Below are 21,848 nucleotides of genomic sequence, written 5' to 3' on the forward strand. Positions count from 1 at the left end.
TATGTATTTATTGTATAGGGGTCAACCAGTTAATGGCCTGGCTGATTATCGGATCTGATATTCAGTATTTTTCTGATTATACGTATTAATAAACAATTAAAAAGCACTACTTTGGCTCTGATGTAGAATGCAATCTGCAAAGTAATCAGGAACTAAAGTTATCAAATAATATAGTGGAGCAGAAGTATAAAGTAGCATAAAATGGAATTACGCGAGTAAAATAAGGGTCGCACAAACTTGTACTTCAGGTGAATTATTAGTAAATCTGAAATTTGTGTTTGTATTTTTTTTTTTAAAGTAATTTTCACTCATCCCTACATGAAGACATCATTTCCACTTTTTGTTTTTGCACCTGGTAGCAGGATTTCTCTTCAGATGCAACAGTGGTGTGTTTGGAATAAACAGAAAGAGATTGGAAAGTGATTTCAAAGAAGTGCCGTGGAAATCACAACTACAGACGCAACCATTCATTAACAAAATCCTGTAAAAATCACAAAAACAAAGATATGGAGGATTATCCATATCTGATTTCCTTTGTCTTAGTTGTAAGCCAAAAATAATATCTGCCATTTCCGTGTGCGGTGCAGGATAGAAAGTAATTGTTACAATTACTGCTGTAAGGAATGCAGTTTTTATTATCATTATGAAGTACACATGTCTCTTTCCTGCTTTGCCAAGTCAACACAATTTCTCCTCTGGAAAAGAGCGACTGTGAAGGTGGATTAAAATGTGTTCACTAGCACACATTTAATCCTGGCACACTGATCGCCCTGCTTAAGCATTTAAGACAGGAAGTGTGTGTGTTTATGTTGGATTAAAACGAAACAAAAACCAACAACAGAAGATTTTACCTTTGAATGAATCCCAGGTTAAATGTTAGGCTGGAAACTTTGATGTTTTTGTGCAGATTTCAGAGTAGAAAGTAGCGAGTGGTGACATGCAGTATATTTTCAAACTTAATTACTAGGCCTGTAATGTCATACCATTTCCAAATCACCTGAACTACATACCTGAATACACACTCTGCTGATTTGCTGAGTTGACATATCTGAATTATGACGACTAACACCCAGGAGGCACCTGTGCACAGAGACTGCCAGGAGATACAGCTGTGACTCATCAGATTTACAATCTCAGAGCTTCTCTTTGCCATAATTCTTCATTAATCCCAGTTCATGTTCATTCAGGATCTTCAGTTCAGCACAGACTCAGGCATTTTTCAAATCTTATTTGGCTTTATTATTTGGCAATTCTTACATATCGCACCTTTAATGCAAGCACCTGAACGCAACATTGGTCAGTGTTTTGTTATATTAATCAGTGATAGCGAGTAACTTTACAAAAGAAACCATATGATGATATGATTGCTATTTACAATGAAACATTAATGGAATATGTGGTGAGAGATTCATTTTATTTTTCATTTTTCGGGCAGATTCAAAGCACGAGTGTATTGAAAGGTTCGGAAAGCAGCCCAACGGTCGTGTAATCCATGATGACGACCAGCTCTGCACCACAGAATACTCACGGATCGTCCCTTTGGAGAACGGAGAGGTAAAACATCATATCGAGCTGCTGTATTGTATGAGGTATCAACAAAACAATCTTTGTGAAACGAATACGTGTTGTCCAGGTTGTGGTGTCTCTGGTCAACGGTCGGCCGGGGTCCAAAAACTTCACCTACTCGCCGGTGCTGCGAGACTTCACAAAGGCCACCAACATCCGCCTGCGCTTCATGCGCACCAGCACCCTGCTGGGCCACCTGATCTCCAAGGCCCAGAGAGACCCCACCGTCACACGCAGGGTGAGGCACATACTGTACAACCTCACACATAGGTGTCACGCTGGCACACTCTTGTTCCCCATTTGGGAAAGCCTGATTTACAGCTCTGCATCACCTACCCTCCAACTTCCTTTTTGCTGACACAATCACACTGAGCTGCTCCCTCCTGCTCACACATTCATCTTTGTCAAGGCCTAATGCCAGATCCGTCAGTCTGTCCTGCATCACGGTAACTCATGTGGTAGAGACAGCGAGGACTGGCTTGGACAGCTCCCACAGGCTGCAGGTGCAGTAGTGGCTATCCTGTAACACACTGCTTTAGTGCAACTATTAAAACTGTATGGAGATAAAATTCACCTCCAAAACAGCTCATTAATTCTTCTTTATTTGAGGTTGTGAGAATAAAATCAGTGATGTCAGCTGTTTTTATCTTACTTGTGTTCATATAATGGACTTATTCACCTCATGAAACTAGCCTCAGCTCATGGATCAGGGTTTAAGCTTGTGCTTGTCAGGATGTGTGTCTGACTTCTGTTGCCAAGTGAAACCAGACATTTGCTCAGGGGGCGGGTGGCGTGGCAGCACATAAACCCTAACCCTAATGATAACGTTTACTTTACTTTAGGTGAATCATGTATCAGGATAACTCAATGTTACCAGAATCAAAACCAAGCAAGGTGAATCAGCTTTTAGTTTCTATTCTCCCCACCTGGGCACCGCACCTCCTGAATACCTGAGGTCTGCTTAAACTGCCAGCTCATTAAAATCAGGGCTTACAATGTTAGTTTACTGTGGCTTTCAAATAGGCTTGGTCTTTTTTGAAGTCTTTTTCTAATGCATCTCTTTGTCTTTGTAATGTAGTTTGGATTGCCTCGTGTCTGAATGGTGCTATATAAATAAACTTGCCTTGCCTTATTTGTTGGCAGTATTACTATAGCATCAAAGACATCAGCATCGGTGGACGCTGCGTGTGTCACGGGCACGCGCAGGTGTGTGGTGGGGGGCGTGACCAGGACCACCCAAACAGGTAAGCAGTGCTCTTTATCTCAAGCCATACAATAAATATTTGACATGATTCCTCAGGCACTTTTCATCACTTATTAATTACAAACTAATCTGTTTCCTCATAAGCTTTTCAGCTGTTGACTTCAAAGTATAGCTTCAACCATTCAACCCATCTCCTAGGTTTATTCATTAACAAAGCTGAATAGTCCTATTGTACAATGGCCTCCTTTGTGTAACCAGTGTACTGAGATGACTTAATGCTGAAAACAATGAGGCGAAGACAACAGAGATGCCGGCAAATCTAGTGATTTGAGTGATAGGGAGTTGTTTCAGAGGACAGGTTACCTCATATGTTTGTACATTGGCATCAACATTGTCAAGGGCAGCAGATTGCTTCACTTGTTCTGATTACAGCCTGTGACACGGTAAATAGTTGGTCAAAGGGAGATATGTGTGATACAATGCTGCTTTGAACCACAGTTGCCTTCTGTATTCTGAACAAAGTAACAACAGAACAATATAGCATTTGTGTTTTATTGTTTGCGAGCAACTTGGGCATTTTAAATAAATGTTCCCATCGGCTTAAAGAGACAGTTCAGCCCAAAATCAAAAATACATATTTTTACTCTTACCCGTGGTGCTATTTATTCATCTACATTATTTTGGCATGAGTTGCAGAGTTTTGGAGATATCGGGACAGTTCCCCTGAGCTCTACAGAGCGTTTTAGTGTCTTTCGGCTCATTGTTTTGGTTTTACACTCCTCTAGCTTTACTGTTTTGTTTCCATCTCACTGCCAACAGATTCGTTTCCCTGTGCTACAATAAGCTGTTTTGAGTAAAAGTCTCTGATAGACACCAAATAACAAACCGACAAACTTAACACTAGCTAGCTTGCAAGATAGAGTTGGAGTTGGTGGAGACCAAAACAGAGTGAATGTTGGACTTAACTCATCAGGTTGTCTGGAACACGACTTGACATGAATCCATGTTGCTCTGCATCTTAGGCAGCTTTTCCATTTCTGTTTCTGGCAATTGATTTACTATATGTAATTAATTAGGTAATATCTCAGTGGTACAGTTTGTTCTGCCGTCCTCAAGTGCAGGTTCAAAGAAAGTTTTGTGATTTCTGAGAGTTACTAAAACCAGGTGTCTCATCTCCTGTCTGCAGACTCCAGTGTGAGTGCCAACACAACACCTGCGGTGAGTCATGTGACCGCTGCTGCCCGGGCTTCAACCAGAAGCCATGGCGTGCCGCAACTGTTGACAGCCCCAACGAGTGTCATCGTAAGTCTACACGTACAATGCTTCATTCAGTGTGTAAACACAACCACGCTCTCTTTCTTCCCACACTCCTGGCTCCTTGAATTACGACCCCCAGAGTGGACTGAAGTGTCCTCTGATATTTAAGCCCTGTTGTTGGATGCCCTCATATGGTACTGCGAGAGCCTCAGTGAAGAGTTGAGAGGACATTCCTCATATGGTATGTGTGATGAACAGCACGGTGCACATCTAGCTCCAGGATAACTGCTTTTCGTCATCTTAGCCAGCTAGCCTAGCCGGGCCCGCGCCAGCCCACCAGATAGTCCCCCATGCCTGCTTATCGGCGAGCCATCCAGTCAGCCAGCAGAGCCCGTGTCAGCTGGGATCTAATTGCTTTGGACTGTTGACAAATTTTCCCTCGATGAAACATGGCCTTGTAGACGCCACAAAAGCAGAGAGAGAAAGATGAAGAGGACTTCACCAGTCATAAACATTAATGAGAGACAGGGGTGGTGTACAGGAAGAGGATGTGCTGTCTTGTTTAGTTTAGATTTAATAGTTTCTCTTAGCACTTAAGCACCAGACTTATAACTCCTTTTTGGAGAATTAGTAGGTTACGGTGCTTAAATACAGACAGGGGAGTCAAAGGTAATTTGCTGAGGCATATAGAATAATTCTGTGTGTGTGTCTCGGGGGTTTCCTCCTCAGCCTGCCAGTGCTTCTCCCATGCCTTTGACTGTTATTACGACCCAGAGGTGGAAAAGAGAGGAGCAAGTTTAGACACCTTCGGCAGGTACGACGGAGGAGGAGTGTGCATCAACTGCCAGGTATGAAATGCACATCAAGTCTAAACTGATTCCCGTGTGTGAATGTGTGTGGTTGCAGGGGAGGAGGAGGGTATTAAAAAAGAAAAAAAGAAGAAAAATTCCATGTTGTCTGTGTGTGGAGCATTTGATACTCCACCGTTTACTCTGCAACTTGTGCAAACGGGTTCGTGAGGCCAAAACAAATTTTACATTCACACATTCCTCCTACAAGGCCAAAAAATGTATTTTGTGTTGTTTGCCAAAATAAAGGTTGTAATGAGGGTTATGTTGATACAGTATCCCTCTGGAATATGATAATGATGCAGAGGGTATATGAAAGCATTACATCCTGTTATCAATGTGCATTTGAAACAAGAGATTCTGATTCAGAGAGCGAGGAGGACCTCTGCTCATCCAAGGACGTTTTGTATTCTGTTCTCCTTGTTCAATAATAAAGGACTTAAGGCTCATACATTTTTACATGTTTTTCCGTAGCACAACACAGCTGGGGTGAACTGTGAGAGATGCGTTGAAGGTTTCTACAGACCTTTCGGAGTACCTCCTGAGTCTCCCACTGGATGCATACGTGAGTTGCGTTTTCCTCGACGCCTTTTGTTCCACTTTTTGATTGTTCTTGCTGCTAGTTTGTCCTTTGAACAAACTTTGCTTGATCCGAGTGTTTCTGGACTATTCAGGTGGTGTCGGGGGGGAAATGTTGGCTGAATGTATGTGCAAACTTGCCAACCTTGAGACCTCAGAAATAGGGAGGATTTTGAAAACCAAAGCGGGGTTGTGGGGGTCGTATCCCCCAAAAATTTAAGATTCAAGGACTGTGTTTCCTGCATTTTGGTGAAAAGATAATAAAAAAAAAAGAGATAACAAATGAGCAAACAAATGAGTATAGAAATGACCATTAAGGCTGCAAATGTAGAGACGTGTGAGAGACATCCTTGCAAAAATGTTGATGTTAAAATGTGTTGCTCCATTTCTGAAACTGCTTTAATTAATGCATATTACAAAAATGTCTTTTGTTTCTGTCTAACTTTGCCATCTGTCATATTTCCAAAGCAGCTCTAGGTACGTTTGTGAACTAAATAATGTCTCACCATGTAGTTATTTGACCTCCAGTATTAACGCTGAACAAGTGAAGCCAAAACAGAGTTATATTCAAACAGAGGCATCACCGTCTTGTTTGAGCGAGACACAAATGGCACCGTTGCACAAGCACCACTGGCACCAAGCGCTTGTATTATTGCTAAACTGGGCTCCACTCGTGTTTACATTACTTTAATGGTCCGTGGCTGTTCCCCGCCGTATAAATAGCCGCCACTTGTGTTTGGACATTACAAAGTAGTGGAATTAAACCGGTTGCCCCGAGCGCTTTGAAAAGTAAACCATAAAACCCACAAAGTCAATTAAGTGAGCTCAGTCAGAGGAAGGTGTCTGTTTTGGCAAAAACAGAGTCGGTAAAAGTTCAGTAACCATTATCTGCTGCTGGGATCTCTAATTTTGAGATGATGGACGGTTGAAAGCTTTCTGTACTTGTTACGGATGTGTGCAGTAAAGCCTTACTGTCAATAATTCTGTGTCGTATTTATACATATCCTCGTTAGTCTACATCAAGGAACCTATTAAAGAAAGAAGGGACATTACGTCATGGTGCCAGTTTTATTGTAGTCAATGGGAGATGCATGGACAAACAAACTAGAGCCCACCATATCTGTGTTGTATGACCTTTGATAAAAGACGGTTACATGTGGCTAAAACCTAACGCCTGGTCACTATATCAGAAATTGTAGATTATGTTACTTAGCTTTTGTGCTTAGAGTTATGTTATCACAGTTTGCCTAATTTACCAACTTATGTCTGTTACGACAAATCAAATGAAATGTACCTTGAAAACATATGAAATACTAGCTAACGAACACCAAAACAAAATAAAGGTTCTGCCAATCACATAGATGGATCACCTGTCAAACTGAGAGGGAGATGAATCCACTCCTTCTTTTATAGCATTGACTCCCAAAGTGTGGGCCGTTAAGTTACTGCAGTTCGGCTGCTAGAGGTCTTAAGAATAAATTTAAAAAATTAAGTTTGAAATTACCACAAAATATTTTGATGATTAAATATTTACATATTACTTAATATACAATATGTTGAATTGCATTTTATTCATTTAGGTTAAATATTTGTATCCGTGACCTGCAGAAATTCAACATACATTTCTTACATTATTTGACTGGGGAACAGATTTTGACACTGGAACATACCTCATATCACATCAATGACGGGGGAGTTGTAACTGCTCTTGTTGTGATTGCATGTGTTGAAAGATATGCCAGTTTACAAATTGCTCTGTGTAGTTGGGTGCATTATTAATAAGCGCTGAACTGCCTCAGGCCTGCGTTCACATTAAATTGTTCTGTTTATGAAATAATGAGAAAAGCTTCCTTGGTCTACATCAATGCATCTGTTGGCATGTGAGCACATTTGTTTGGATATTTCAATAAAAACAAACATGTTACTCCACCAGCCTGCAGGTGCGATGAAAGGACTACGGCCGGATGTGAGATGGGGTCTGGAAGGTGTACCTGCAAGCCACAGTTTACTGGAGAGAACTGTGATCGCTGTGCTGACGGATACTATTACTACCCTCAGTGCATCCGTAAGTTCAGTGTTTTCTTATCACATACTGCGTACCAAGTTTACCTGATGGATGGCTGGATGAATAAATAGTTGTTGGGAAACATAGGGGTGAAAGTGCAAGAGATGTCATTCTTGCATGCATGAATAACATCTGTGATGGCTGCTAGTAAAGGCCTTGTCGAAAGTGGAAGCTGCAGTTAACCCTTCGCTTGTCCGTTTGAATCATGGGCAACACAGAAAACTTTAATTATCAAACTATTATTTGATGAAATGATGAAAACTGAACCCACCCTTTGATGGCAGGAGTCAGTTTCATGTTCACCCCCTCTTTCTAACCTTCTGTGTTTCAGTCTGTCAGCTTTTCACCTCGAGGGAAGAATAACACCTTTTTGAACAAGGCTTATCATTATTATATACGCAGCAACGTATGCCTTTAATGCTGCAGGGCTACACGCAGAAGGATGTATGCACGCGCTACAGTACTGACTAACGCACATTCCACATGCCGTACCTCCATCTAAACAAATAGATGCAGATATTAACAGCACAAAGAAAGTTTCCCCGTCTTATCTCGCTCTGATCTGGCTACAGACTCAGGAGTCTGCTGGGGTGTAGAGATAAGCCAGCCCGTCTTTCATCTTTCAGCTTTTTAAGTCAGCTTTTTTTTCTTCCAGTGTTTTTTCTGTCCTAAGACTGACTGACACGAGTCTTTTTGAAGGTTCTCTGCATCAACTTGCTCCAGTATTCAGCTTCTGTGTACTTGGAATTTCAATAAACGTCTAAATCACATCCACTTGTTTTCTCACAGGATTAGTTCAACCAATACAGAGGCATCCTATCCATGTACAGATGTACATTAAGTTTGCCTTTCACTTCAAACCACTTTGATTGACTTGTGGTATCATCTTGAACTGCCATGTTCGTCTTATTCAGTCACTAATCAGACTGTCAGACATTTCAATATATGAGCAAGAGAGTGATTTATTACTAGAAGTTATTATTAGAAGATATTTCTGTCGTCTCCAGGCTCTTAGCATTGACGAACTAGTCTAAACATGCTGGGAGAGTCATTAGGAGGCCTCAAGAGATTCTTCTATGCAGTTTTGTGTCACTGTATGAAATTTCTTCAACTTGCGGTTGTGATACAGCAGATCAATGTCAGGCGGGCATTCACAAATCTCCAGCATGGCTACTCAAAGAAGCAGAGCGTCCTCTTTCTGTATGAATTAATGTGATTTTTGTCATTTGTTACATGGGTTAATGTTCAACAGTTGACATCAGTAGCTCATTATGCCATATTTAAAAGTTTTACTGATCTATCTAACGTTAACCTAGTCTGACTTAGATGTCAGACTGATTGTCTAATGCTACGTTAGCTAAATATCGTTAAAATTACAGTGATCAATATCTCTAAGCTCACCTCATAAAAACAAAATCACCTCTTTGATTCATATCCAAGCACATGTGTTGAATTATTTTGGTTAATTCATTCATCTTTGAACCCAAATGAACCCCTTAGTTTATTGTGGGCAGAAGGTTCTGATTATTCACATATAGGGGGTCACAATTTTTAAGAACTTGTTCGGGGAAAACACTTTTTTGTTTGAAGTTAAATGAGAGGCTTGATATTATTCTTAAGTCAACAGCTAGCATGGCTCTGTTCAGAGGTACCAAACCAGCCACCTACCAGCACCTCTAAAGCTCATTAATTAACTTGTAATATCTTGGTCGTATAAAAATGATAAGTTGTGTTTCTTGCAACATATTTACTGTACAGACAAATGAGCACCATGACTGTCTCTTCTAACCTTCGACAAGAGAGTGAATGAGTGATTTTACTTAAAATGTTGGCCTCAAACTGCTTTTCTTCCTTATTTTTTTATTGGTTATAATCCTCCACTGCAATAAATTTGGGTGGTTTTACTTGATCACAGTTTCCCATCAGTGGAGGTCTTTATTTTGTACCTTTCCTTTGCAATCAGGATATCCCGTATACCAGACGACCACCAAATCCCCTGCAGGACCTATTGTGGGTACGTTCGTTAAACAAGTTTTTGCAGTCTCTCATACCGCAATTTATCTCCACAGAAGTTTTCAAACAATCATTAAAATGCTGTTACTCTCTTTTTTTCCTCCATCCTTTTCTGTTCAGTACCCTCCGCTTGCCCTCCGGGATATTTCGGCTCGCCAAACTGTCAGCGTGAGTGTGATTAGACCTGATATGTTGTGCTACTATAGAGTCGTTTACACGGCTGCGCTGTGTTAACTGCTTTTATTGCTTCTTCTCATTTACATTTACTGTGTCTAAAAAAGCCTCTGCTGATGCTGTATCCTCTTGTAGAGTTTTTTTTTTGTCACCTGAGTCCCATTTACTTACAGGAATCCCAGGTTGTTAAAAGGGGCTTTAGAGGACCATGTAAGGCACCAGTGAGTCTGACTTTCTGCAGAGTTTAATGTTAAGAGCATGTGACAGGGGTCAGTCAAGAAAAGGCTTAATGCACGTAGGCACGACATGAGGTCAGATCATGTTTTTATTACTTGCTGTATAACGGGTTGGATTTGATGGGATGGTTAAGATACTTGTATATCGTCAGAGACAGAAGATCTCCAGCATTTGTTGAGCCCTGATGATATTAGATTATCATGTGCGTCAGTGGGGATTTAAGTCCAAGTGGTCTCTGTTCTCTCCTGATAGCAGTAGTCAGTTGGGACTGTTCAGTGAGAACTAACCAGTCTATTATTAACTATTGGCCCTGTTCAAAATGTCCTTTTCTGGTTTCCTCCGAGCTGGGAAACAAATTATTAGTATGATGGAATTTCTATTTAAACAAAGACCTCCACCCCTTGGCTTTTTCTGTCTTGTCGTTTGTTAAACAATAACTGAGAAGGAATTTTTTGTCAGCAGCCTCTTTAAAGCTGATTTTCATGTTTTGGAGCTGCAGCGGGGCAAAGAAAACAGTGGCAGCCTCTCTGGTGGCTGTTTCGTCTTAGTGCCAAGTCTATTCACATACCGATATCAGGCGAGGCTTGGCAAGACCTGACCACCAGTGTAGCCGTACCACTGTGTGCCACAATATGAGAACAGTCCAACTGGCGGAAGTATTTGTCATTCCTTGTTGTTCAGCTGGACCCAAGAAAGAGCTCAGGCTCATTTATAAGCAGGCTTTAGGGTTCAGCAGGGTTACTCATTTGAATATCTATTAGTTAGGCTTTAATTTGTTTGCTTTAGTTGTTAGAATTAACATTTCCACTGTGTTTGTGCACAGGGTGTATATGCGACTACAGAGGGACAGTGCACGGGGTGTGCGACGCTTCGGGGCGCTGCCTGTGTCGTCAGGGAGTGGAGGGGGAGCACTGTGACCGCTGTCGACCAGGATACCACTCCTTCCCAAACTGCCAGGGTGAGAAAGGAGAGTATTAATTCCCCACAGGCTGTAGAAACACAACCTCGTCAGTGTTATTTCCTGGATGATTACGAAACATGACCTTTATTTTGAAAGAGATGGCCATGGGATGCTTAAATGTAGTCTGTAACCTGTTGTGATATTTTGGACTAACTGCAGTTACAGGGTTGTTGTGCAAAGAATATTAAATGTTTGTCAGGCTTTACTGTTACTGTTACTTTTGTGTACAAAAATGCCTTTGTCTGCATGCACTTTTTGGTCATTTTTGGACTTTTGACATTTAAACCTTGACATTCTTCCTGAGTCATCCTATTCTTTTTATTAAGTTATTTAGTAGTTGTTTATGTTGACAGTCTTTTGTTTGGATCTGAACCCTTTAAAACACATACAAATTAACCAATTGAGGCAACAAAAGGCCAGCGTTACCTGTGTTCTGCAAGGTAAAATTACAGTTTTTCTCACTAGAGTCTTGTGGCTTTGAACTGAGTGATTTGACAACTGTTTCCAGTTAAACAAAGGATCGTACTCTTTAACAAAAGTGTAGTGATCTTTTCCATAAACAAGCACGTTTAGTGGACGTACTTTGACGGGCGCAGTTGCCCCTAAAGATTATGTTTCAGACATTGTAGACCATTTTGCACCTGTGAGCTGAGATGATTGACTAGACCAGATTTTGTACCTATTCGTTTTTTAGACCTCAAAATATGTAAACATAGGGCCGAGATTTAAAGATACCCTAGTAACCCTTCAAGGAAACCGGCAGTGCTATACTGATAGAATGAATGAGTTGATTTGAACATCTAACTCATGACCCTCTCTCTCTTCCTCCAGAGTGTCTCTGTGATGGCGCTGGTGTGGTCGACAGTGTGTGCAGTCCAAGTGGCCAGTGTGTTTGCCTTCCCAACTATGGGGGTCAGGAGTGTGACGAATGTGCACCCGGCTACTATGGATACCCAGACTGTGCTGGTGAGTGGTCCTGAACCCTGTATGTCCACCAGTGTAACTACAATAGACAAACCAGTTGGATTCCATGTGATCTGAGTGCTGATGGAAAAAGTGTTTGCTGGTTTCACTGGGCTCACTGTGGCCTCTTCTCATGACTCTGTGGAGCAAGCATCCTCATTCTCCCACAGTATGTTTAAAACCTTTTGTTCATGTTCACATTGATTTATTTACAACATTTCAACAGAGTGCTGGAGCGTGAGATATATATGGACCGCTTCCTTATATGGAATCATATTCCCAAGAATAGACAACTGGGAATCACTGAAGTCAATTCTGATTCTGGAAATAAAACAAGTATGATGACGACACTACAGGCTCACATTTGTCATTGTTTCCTGTCCCCAGCCTGCCGGTGTTCACAGGAAGGCTCATATAGCAACATATGCAACCCAGTGTCGGGTCAGTGCCTGTGTCTGCACGGGGTGGTGGGCCAGCAGTGTGACCGCTGTGCCTCTGGACTCAGGTTCCCCCAGTGCTCAGGTAAACACATCAGGAACCATCAGACTCAGAAATGAAGTCATGTTGGGACTGAACTGGAGCAGCAGTGAGACAGTCGAAGTACACAACTCAATTACTTGAGTCAAAATGTAGATAATCCTTGTCAAATATTACTCCAAGTGAAAGTTGGTGGGTACATTTTTTACTTGAGTTAAAGTACTAGAGTACTAGATTTTTAAAAAATACTATGTGTATATGAAATATCTGCTGAGGTTAGCATGCTAACCAGTTAGCAATCTAAACAACAACAGTTGAACTCAGACTGGTGCTCTGAGTTCCCAGCCAAGGCAGAGTCAGCTTATAGGACTGCGGCTAACGGAGCTATGTAGCTAACGGCCGCTACTGTTAGCAGCAGTTAGCTGTTACTCTAGTGACATGCTGGCCCTTATCTGTTTGGAGTATGGTTTCTACAGGTGCCAAAACTTACATAGTGCACCTTTAACTCTGCATTTTTGCTAGCTAACTATATGTACTGTATACATCAGCAATGGACCCACTATGACAACTTGCCGGGAAAATCCATGAAAATCCACAAAAGGTCATTTGATTTGATCAACCATAGCATGAAAAGTGTAGGCAACTCTGATTAAGCTTTTTGTGTATTTTCAATTAAACAAATGTTTATCTCACCATGCTGTCTCAGGTCAAAGTAACAGAAACCTTCATAGAAATGTACTGACGTCACAAATACAATATTTGTCTTTTTAAATGTAGTAAAAGTTTCCATAGGTTAAAAAAAAAAAAAATACTCAAGTAAAGTACAGATAACTGAAATATGTACTTACATATAGTAGTCAAGTAAAGGCATTTTGTTACTGTCCACCTATGCCAAAAACTTTGAATGTGGCAGTGTTAATTTTTATAGCGTCAGTAAATTACATCATTGAAGGATACAATTTCTTTAATGTGTTGATTCTTCTCTCTTTAGTCCCTCTCGAAATAAAAGATTTGACTAACTTTGTGCGATATTTGATAGCACACTATCAAATAAAACTATAAAATCTGATGTACTAATGTTTTTCCCTTTGTTCTGTATCCATTTTGTGCTTCCAGACCCCATCAGTGTGTGTAACCCAGCAGGAACCGAGGTTGCTGATCCTCAAACGGTGTGTCACTCTCAATAAACCTTAGCTCTCTGTCGACCAAAGCTCCACCTTGATCATGTTTTTATTAGCCTTGATAACAGAAGTGGTCACAGGGTCACAGTCTAAATCCGGCGCTTTGGGTGTGGATTTACATTACCTCAAATAACTGATAACACAGCTGTCTAAAACGTCTTGCAGGAGATTTTTAAAAGGAAGTGTTTTTTCCCCCTGAAATGTAAATGCAATTAAAAGCAAAGGAAAAGAGACTTCCTTTCATTTTGAAGAGGAAGAAAAACAACAATGAGTTTCTGGAAGGTCGTTTTCACCTCTGTTTTGGAGCATATCCGACGTTTGAAAGAATGAAAAACTGCACATTTTCAGAAGCTGTAGTAAAATATGCAACAGCATGTGGTTGATTTTCCTCTATCTGATTGTCAACACGTATAACTTGGCTTTGAACAGTAGCTAGCAGTCTCAACAATCCTTTGACTCCTTATCTTTTGTTTCAGGGCTCCTGCCGCTGCTTACCAAACGTGGAGGGAACCCTGTGTGACAGGTGCAAACCTCTCTACTGGAACCTGGTACCAAACAACCCTCGTGGTTGTATAGGTAAGACAAACTATTGTTGACTGGAAAAAGGTGTAAGAAATAGTTTCACTTGTTGATCTCCTGTCAACCAAAACCCCCCAGTCTCATTTTTCATCCCCAGAGTTAATAGTTCTGATCACTGACCCCATTTTTGTTCCACTGGTATTAAATCACCAGTAGCAATCTGACAAGGTACTGATATGAGGCTTGGCCCTTCTTACCCAGAGGATATGTCAACATACCGCTGTCAGCAAGGCCAGATCTGCCTTCCTGTCGCTCAGAGGGGAGCTGAAGAATAACACATATATACAGGCACATTCCTGTTAACCGCTCTGAGCGTGGAGCTGCAAGTCAACCTTTTGAGATTTCATGCTGTGACTCTGCAGTAATGAGTGCCCAGCGGCACATTAAAAACAATAACTCTGGACTACTTTGTGCCTTCTCCAACCCCCACAGAAAATAACTCTGTCCTAATCCACTGGAAATACCTAATATGAGAAAAATAAGTCAGCTCCCATTATCCAGCCAGTGAGAGAACAGCGTCAGGCTTTGTCCAGATACCTGTCTAGTGTTACAGTTCTGCTCTTAAGCAAGAATGTTGTCACTACCACGCTGCCTGAAGACACAAGAAGGAGGGGAAAAAGGAGCTTTTAATATCCTAAGAATGCCTCTGGTTGACTGTGGCTGGACATTAAGGGGATGTTTTTTTTCACGGGGGTTGAAAGCGAGCCGTGGCAGTAAATCTCCTCTGGACCTTTGATGTGCAGATGTCTGAAGATTGTGGGGTTTTGTGCTGCTGCGTTTCACCCATGAAAGTGACAAAATCCTGTAATCAGAGTCTATTCACCGTAGATCCTCCTTTATATTTACACAACCTCTCCCCTCTCTCTCATACCAGAGTGTCAGTGTGACGTGAAAGGGACCCTGAGTGGTGTTGGAGAGTGTGAACAGGTGAGAATTTCAGTGGCCGATACACATCTATTAATCAAACTGTGATTCAGATCAGGCTGTACAGAGTTTTGTTGCATTTATTTTCAGTCTCATATTCTCCTAATTATCTGTATGTTTAGAAAAGTGGACAGTGTCATTGTAAGCCCAATGCATGTGGACATGCATGCGACACCTGTAAGGACGGATACTTCCTGCTGCAGAAAAAGCAGTATTTTGGTTGTCAAGGTAAGACATCCTCCTCGACTAAACTTGTAATGTCACATCTCACTTACTCTGTACTCACATGGATTTAGACAGCAGGATAAACAAACAAACAGTCCAACTGTTGCAGAACGGCAAAATGAAACATGCATGATGATGTGTTGCTACAGTGGTGTCATATTGTTTACAAAGAGTGGCATAAAATATATTATTTTGTGTCTATTATTCAATGTAATTATTAAAGTAATGCATGTAGCCATAAAATCCAGATCTACAAACTTGAAATTAATGTTAAATTCCCTTAAAATGTAAGGTGTTTTATTAATTTACAAGATAGACAGGGAAAGAAGAGCTGAAAAATTAAAATGATCTAAATCATGTTTTCATGAGATTTGAACCTCCAGCTGTAAATTATGATGCGGAGGACAAAAAGTTGCAATATTATACTATACTTTGATGTCCTCACCTAATTTTACCGTCCTGCTCTCGTCCACAAAAAAGACATCCGGATTGCCGTCTGCCTGGATCCATGTGAATATGTTACTATAGCATCTGATATTCAGTTAAACTTTATTTACATATCACTTTACACACAACACAGCAGACAGGACATTAGTGTGTGAGTGATGATAAAATACTAATGATGAAATAATAACAGCAACACTGAATATATGAGGAAACTGTTATTTAACCCACACATATTAATAGCAGGCTTTTAAAGACCAAACTTCCAACCAGAGCGGGCAGGAAACGCTGCTTTGAATCAAAAATAATGACTTTCCGCTCTCTGTGACAGGTTGTCAGTGTGATGTAGGCGGCGCCGTTGGCATGGCGTGCGATGAGATGTCGGGACAGTGTCGATGTCGGGAGAATGTAGTCGGACGTCAGTGCACCGAGTGAGATATCTTCAGTGTCATTTTTCAAGGTTCTCCACAATGTTTGCTGACCTACAATACATTTTTTAAAATCAAAATGTTCATGTACCTTGTCAGGCCAGCACCGAGCTACTACTTTCCTACTCTCCACCAACTGAAGTTTGAGATTGAGGATGGCACCACACCAAACGCCAGACCAGTGCGCTTCGGTTACGACCCCAGAGAGTTCCCAGATTTCAGCTGGAGAGGGTATGCTGTAATGTCTCCTGCACAGGTCAGTACATATTCACATCAGGACCTTGATATTGATGAAATGATTTGAATAAATCACAATATGGCTGGGGAACTTGACCTCAAAACGCTATAGCTTTCTTTTCAGTCTGTTCTGATGCCACCGTGATTGTTATGCTTTTGCCTCTGCACTCTGCTTAAAGCACACAACCACCGAGCTGATGTGTGAATGTGGACACCAGCTTTTGTAGAACTACTGTAACACTTTCTCTCTTCAGCCGGAGGTGATCCTAACGCTTACCCTCGGCTTTCCTGGCCCTTTCCATATTGTAATGCGCTACTGCACCCCCAAACACAAGGGGAGAGCACGAGTGAGAGCGAGGATCTTGGTGGTGGACGAAGCCGGCTTTCAGTCTTGCTGTGACTGTAAGTGAAGGGCCTGCCTTCCCTCGGCTTTACCTTCCTTTCCTCACCTCTGCTTGCTGTCTGTTGATTAACCCGCTCTGTTTGCTCACGTGCCCGCCTGACGTGATTTCTAACCCTTTTTCTAAACATTGTAACCCTCATCGTCTACTCAAACCTGTGCCACTGCAGTCAGCTGTGTGTCACTCTCGTCCCTGCAGAGTGAGGTCAGAGTAACAGTGCATGTTGACCCAAAAGATGGGAGGCAGCACTTATTCCGTGTGGTTCTGCGGTTCTCTAACCCGAGCAGCACCAGTGTGACAGGTAGCATCAAGGCTGCCAGTAACAGAGGCGCTGCAGGTAAGGCTGCCTCTGACATTCAGTCAGCTCCTCATGTCCATAACATATAATCGACTCTAACTCGTCATTGAAGAAATCAATTAAATAACTAATTTCCTTTGTGACATTTACACGTAAGCTAGTGTGTGATGTGTCTAACTGTTTGCTGATGATGTCCCGCTCGTCATTTGTTTTTCCGTGCTCTCAGCTGTGAGTGTGTAACATTTTTGCTGCTCGGCAGGGTCAGATCAGAGCAAGGAAGTAATATTCCCTGAGAGTCCCTCCCCGTCCTTCCTCACTGTCCCAGGAGAGGGCTTCGCTGAGCCCTTCGCATTGACCCCTGGGAAGTGGATCTTTCACATTCAGGCAGAGGGGGTTCTGTTGGTGAGTTTATGAGGAATACTGAATAAGTAAAGAGGACAACAATTAAAGTCTTTTTGTGTAATATTTTGTATTTGTTTATAAGGGGGAAAAAGCAAATGTGTAATATTGTACACTTAAGTTCGTATTGTCCCTCTCACTCTCCAGGACTATTTAGTGCTGCTGCCGCAGGATTACTACGAGGCACCTCTGCTGCAGAAAAAGATCACCCAGCCCTGCACGTACTTACCCTCTGCAAACAGGGAGACAAAGTAAATCTCTAACTTTTCTGTGTTTATGAGGTGTTTTTTCTATTTTTTTTATGTCTAACCCTTATAATAAAAAAATTAATATTAAGTAATAAGAAGTTATTGTCCATTGCAGCCCTAATGACCGTGAACCTCTAATCATTCTTGCTCACTCTGCCTGTGTTGTCTCTGTCTCAGCTGTTTGTTGTATAAGCATGTGGCCATGGACGGCTTCAGCTCTACACTGGGCTCGCAAGGAAAACTCTCCAACCGCAGCGGACGCAAGAGGAGGCAGGCTCGTGTGCGGCGTCTCACCCCAGATCACCCTGAGATGGCCGCTATCAATGGCAGACAGGTAGAGAAGATGGCCTGGATATTGAGTTGGTTTCACCTTTAAAGGATGAACAGGTTCAACACAAAGCTATAAAACAGGCTGAGGTCACTGGGAAGGCTCTTATCAGCTGTGTCAAAGTCCAGATTAAAGGCATGAGATTGAGCTTTTGGCATCCAAACTGTGGAACTAATTAACCAACACTTGAACATTCTTTTATAATCTTATACTGATTGCATTTCACCTCCCTTAATTTGTTTGTCCTTTCATCAAAATAAAATGTATGATCTGTGTCGTGTAGTCGCAGCTCCAACTGAGTCTACGTGTGCCTCGTCCTGGCCCATATGTTCTTGTCTTGGAGTACGCCAGCGAGGTGGACACTGTGCAGAATGTCAACATACTCATCAGTGGCCAGTCCGGTGGCCAGATCCCAGCCAGGGCCAACATTTACAGTTGTGCCTACAGGTGAGTCTTGTATCTGTCGCTTTCAGCATTAAAAACATCTGTATTTAGTTGATTTATGTCTTTACAAATAAAACGTTGTAGAGTCTGTTTCTCAGCTGTTGTGTGTCTCAACGCTTGCAGCTTTTTGTGCCGGAGCGTTGCAGTGGACAGCAGTAATCACGTATCAGTGTTGCAGCTTTCTCACAAGACAAACGTCCTTCTCCAAACTTCCACTGCGTCATTCCTGCTGGTGAGGGAAATGTTTCCACAATGGTTTCCAGACAGCAGCATGCAATTTGTAATACATTTGTTTCTCTCTGTAGTATAAAGTGTACGCAGTCCCTGCAGAGGAGTTTTCCATTGAGTACGTAGACCCCAAGGTGCTCTGTGTCTCCAGTCACGGCCGCTTCACTGAAGACAGGTACGTCACCTCGAATGAACCCCATAGCATGCTTTTAATAACAGATAATTTTGAATGTAAGCTGCAGTTAAGGAGACAATGCTACAAGACACAAACTCCATGCTGTGTTGTTGTGTTGTTGTGTTGGAGTATGCAGACACACATCTGTTTTCCAGGTGTGATGGCATTCCTCCAGCTGGGAAAAGTCATACACCTGAGGCTGAACTTTGGGTCACGGCTTCCCTTTGACCCAAATAACCTTGTCACACTCAATTTACTCTCACTCCCCACCTAATGACCTTGTTAGATGTTACAGATACACTTGCACTGTATTTACAGCTGTCAGCATGCAGTCCTGTCACTTTCTGTATAATTTGCCTTGAATAGTGTAGAAAAAGCTTTCACAACAGGGATAAAGATGTCAACGAAGAAATAGTTGGAATTGCGAAAGTTGATTTCAAAGCCACCGTCCTGGTAAACGCCAACACTTCCCTGGTCCCTGAGCTCCCAGTCCTGATCACTAGCTGCACAGCTAACTGAGCTAACTAGCTAATGGCAGCTACAGTTAGTACCAGTTAGCGGGTACTCTGGTAAAATGCTGCCTCTTGTTTGTTTTGAGTATGAATTCGACAGGTGCCCAATTGCTACATATTGCACTTTTAAGGTCTTCTTAAAGGTCGAGCCCAAAGGTAGGGATCAGTATGAAAAATGGTACATGACTGTGCACCAATCTGGTATTTCAAAATAAAAGAACATTTGACCAAGAGGTGTGAGATAGGTTGAAGTAAGTTTGTCCAAATATTGGAGTGAAAACGGAGCACATGCAGCCTGTTAGCCTGTAAAACTAAAGCTTTCCTCAGAAGTGTGTGTATATTTAGTGTGTGATGTCAAGATTTCTGCACATTGATGAGAGAGAGTGTGATAACCAGAGGATTTCAAGGTTTAAAAAAGGATTATTGGAGATTAAGGTCTTTTCATTGGTCGCGGTCTCTGACTGGCCGCTGACCCCTCTCCTAACAGCTCATATTGTTCTGCTACAACAGTGCTTGGCAATCATCTCAAACACTATCAACAGACTTTGAGTAACGACATCTTGTTGCTCTTTAACGTTTTCAGTCGACACTGCATTCTGAGGCAATTCGACAAGCCGGCCTCAGCCTGGATTTTGTACGCCGCCCGTGATGGGCAGCTATCTTCGGCGCCAGCTGCTTCTCTCCAACGAGGAGAGAATGAGGACTGGAGACGGAGACGACAGACCGGGGCGTTCCCTGTCCGTGAACCTCAGAGTGATGGGGTACTGCTTAAATTCCCTCAGGTAAAAACCCTGAATGATTTGAGCTTTTCCGAACTTGACGTGCAGCTGGGAGACATTATTGAGCAACCTCTGCTCTGACATTAATTTCAATTTTACCATGACTGTTTGACACACGTTCATTTTTTCCCAGACGGAGATCACTTTCACGCCCAGGGAGCCCCTCACGGGCACGTATGTGGTTGTGGTCCATTATCACCAGCCTGAACATCCCTCCTTCCCCGTGGAGGTCCGAGTGAACGCAGGGCGTGAGTGGAAGGGTAAGTGTGGGAGGGAGTGGCAGGCTTACTCCTGTCATATGAAATAGATTAAAGAGTTTACTGGCTCCTATTGGATATAAGTGAGGTTACTCATGCAGTGAGAAAAAGACTGATTCCTCCTTAAGAACAGATTAACTCATGGGGCTCATGACAAGATGATCAAAGGCCTTGGACAAACTTCCCTATATGGCTGGAAAGGAGGGATGGATTATTGTGCAGCATGCTTGTGTCTCTTCTTCTTTCCCTCCTCAACTTTAACTTCTTTAACATCTCTTGCAGGTTCGATAAATGCATCCTTCTGCCCCGCGGTCTCAGGCTGCAGGGAGGTTGTGATCGCTGATAGGCGCATTGCCCTCGACTTTGACCAGAATTCTTGGCAGCCGTCCACCATCTCTGTGATCGTGCCACCGAGGAAGACACTTATTCTGGTCAGTGATGAGTTTAGGGTTGTTCTGATGCCTTTACCAGTATCGGAAATGCCTCAGATACCAGCTAAGATGCGGCCTAAAAGTAAAACTACACCTTAGGGTTTTGCGAGTTAATTTCCAGGGGTTGCCAGATTGTTGTGGAGAAAAAAAGAAAGTAATTCAGAAATTTAAACACACACAAAAAAGAACCTTTGAGGGTCGGGAGTAATACGCAGCCGTTTTTAAGCGCACTGGTATCGGATTGTTACTCTGTATCGGCCGATAAGCGGGGTATTCAGGTATCCAAATCAGTATCAGGAAGGAAAAAATTTTATTTGGACATCTCTAGATAAGTTTAATTTATTCAATTATATGAGAATTCAATCATAGAAAAAAGGAGTCTGCTTTTTTTGTACTGGAGTTGTTCAGGTTCAGTTGGCATGCTGAGGTCCTCTCTCCTCAGTGTTATGCCATATACCCGAAAACAACAATGAAGGGCCTGTATTCTACCTGGCAGCCCCACTCAGCTTTATAAAAGCTTCCAACCTCTGTGAGGCGGGGGCAGGTCGGGCTTTGCTTGCCTGTTGTTCACCCACTTTATTTTTTCCTTCTTCAGATAAAATCAAGCAGTGCAATGTGGCTAAAACACCTCAAATCCTCAGTTAATCTGTTTATCACTCTCTCTATCCTACTGATGTTTTGATCATTTCTTATGATTTGTATCTTTTGTATAGGATTATATCTTGCTGGTTCCCGATAGCAGCTACACCCCAGATCTCCTGAAAGAGAAGCTGCTGGATAAATCTGCAGATTTCATACAACAATGCAGAGGAGAAGGTTTCTATATTGAGTAGGTATCCACCGTGTCCACTTTAAACTGACACTTGTAAGATGTGATCACTTGTTTTTGGATTTCTGTTGAAGCTGCTCTCTCTTCTCTCTATGGTGTCAAGATGCTGTTTTTGATTTAGTCATCAGTGCCTCACAATAATAAATGAACAGTGCAA

General features: G+C 42.1%; 1 protein-coding gene across 2 annotated transcripts in view; it reads left to right on the forward strand.

Moving 5' to 3' along the window:
* LOC311267250 (laminin subunit alpha-3-like) overlaps positions 1 to 21,848 on the forward strand; it is a 60,670-nt gene that overhangs the window by 13,567 nt on the left and 25,255 nt on the right. For both annotated transcript variants that reach the window (XM_084370206.1, XM_084370207.1), the window contains exons 4-32: positions 1,436 to 1,554; positions 1,634 to 1,804; positions 2,710 to 2,810; positions 3,957 to 4,072; positions 4,757 to 4,875; positions 5,350 to 5,440; positions 7,388 to 7,519; positions 9,483 to 9,533; positions 9,653 to 9,700; positions 10,767 to 10,901; positions 11,736 to 11,870; positions 12,255 to 12,389; positions 13,461 to 13,513; positions 14,002 to 14,101; positions 14,979 to 15,031; positions 15,151 to 15,256; positions 16,029 to 16,128; positions 16,225 to 16,381; positions 16,962 to 17,100; positions 17,321 to 17,463; positions 17,608 to 17,711; positions 17,886 to 18,042; positions 18,320 to 18,483; positions 18,604 to 18,712; positions 18,786 to 18,883; positions 19,979 to 20,177; positions 20,308 to 20,434; positions 20,714 to 20,862; positions 21,576 to 21,691. In XM_084370206.1, coding sequence (XP_084226332.1) covers positions 1,436 to 1,554; positions 1,634 to 1,804; positions 2,710 to 2,810; positions 3,957 to 4,072; positions 4,757 to 4,875; positions 5,350 to 5,440; positions 7,388 to 7,519; positions 9,483 to 9,533; positions 9,653 to 9,700; positions 10,767 to 10,901; positions 11,736 to 11,870; positions 12,255 to 12,389; positions 13,461 to 13,513; positions 14,002 to 14,101; positions 14,979 to 15,031; positions 15,151 to 15,256; positions 16,029 to 16,128; positions 16,225 to 16,381; positions 16,962 to 17,100; positions 17,321 to 17,463; positions 17,608 to 17,711; positions 17,886 to 18,042; positions 18,320 to 18,483; positions 18,604 to 18,712; positions 18,786 to 18,883; positions 19,979 to 20,177; positions 20,308 to 20,434; positions 20,714 to 20,862; positions 21,576 to 21,691 — 3,427 coding nt within the window. The remainder of the gene's footprint in view (positions 1 to 1,435; positions 1,555 to 1,633; positions 1,805 to 2,709; positions 2,811 to 3,956; positions 4,073 to 4,756; positions 4,876 to 5,349; positions 5,441 to 7,387; positions 7,520 to 9,482; positions 9,534 to 9,652; positions 9,701 to 10,766; positions 10,902 to 11,735; positions 11,871 to 12,254; positions 12,390 to 13,460; positions 13,514 to 14,001; positions 14,102 to 14,978; positions 15,032 to 15,150; positions 15,257 to 16,028; positions 16,129 to 16,224; positions 16,382 to 16,961; positions 17,101 to 17,320; positions 17,464 to 17,607; positions 17,712 to 17,885; positions 18,043 to 18,319; positions 18,484 to 18,603; positions 18,713 to 18,785; positions 18,884 to 19,978; positions 20,178 to 20,307; positions 20,435 to 20,713; positions 20,863 to 21,575; positions 21,692 to 21,848) is intronic.

The sequence above is a fragment of the Pagrus pagrus genome, assembly GCF_965226575.1.
Source record: "Pagrus pagrus genome assembly, chromosome: 12".
Lineage (NCBI taxonomy): Eukaryota > Metazoa > Chordata > Actinopteri > Spariformes > Sparidae > Pagrus > Pagrus pagrus.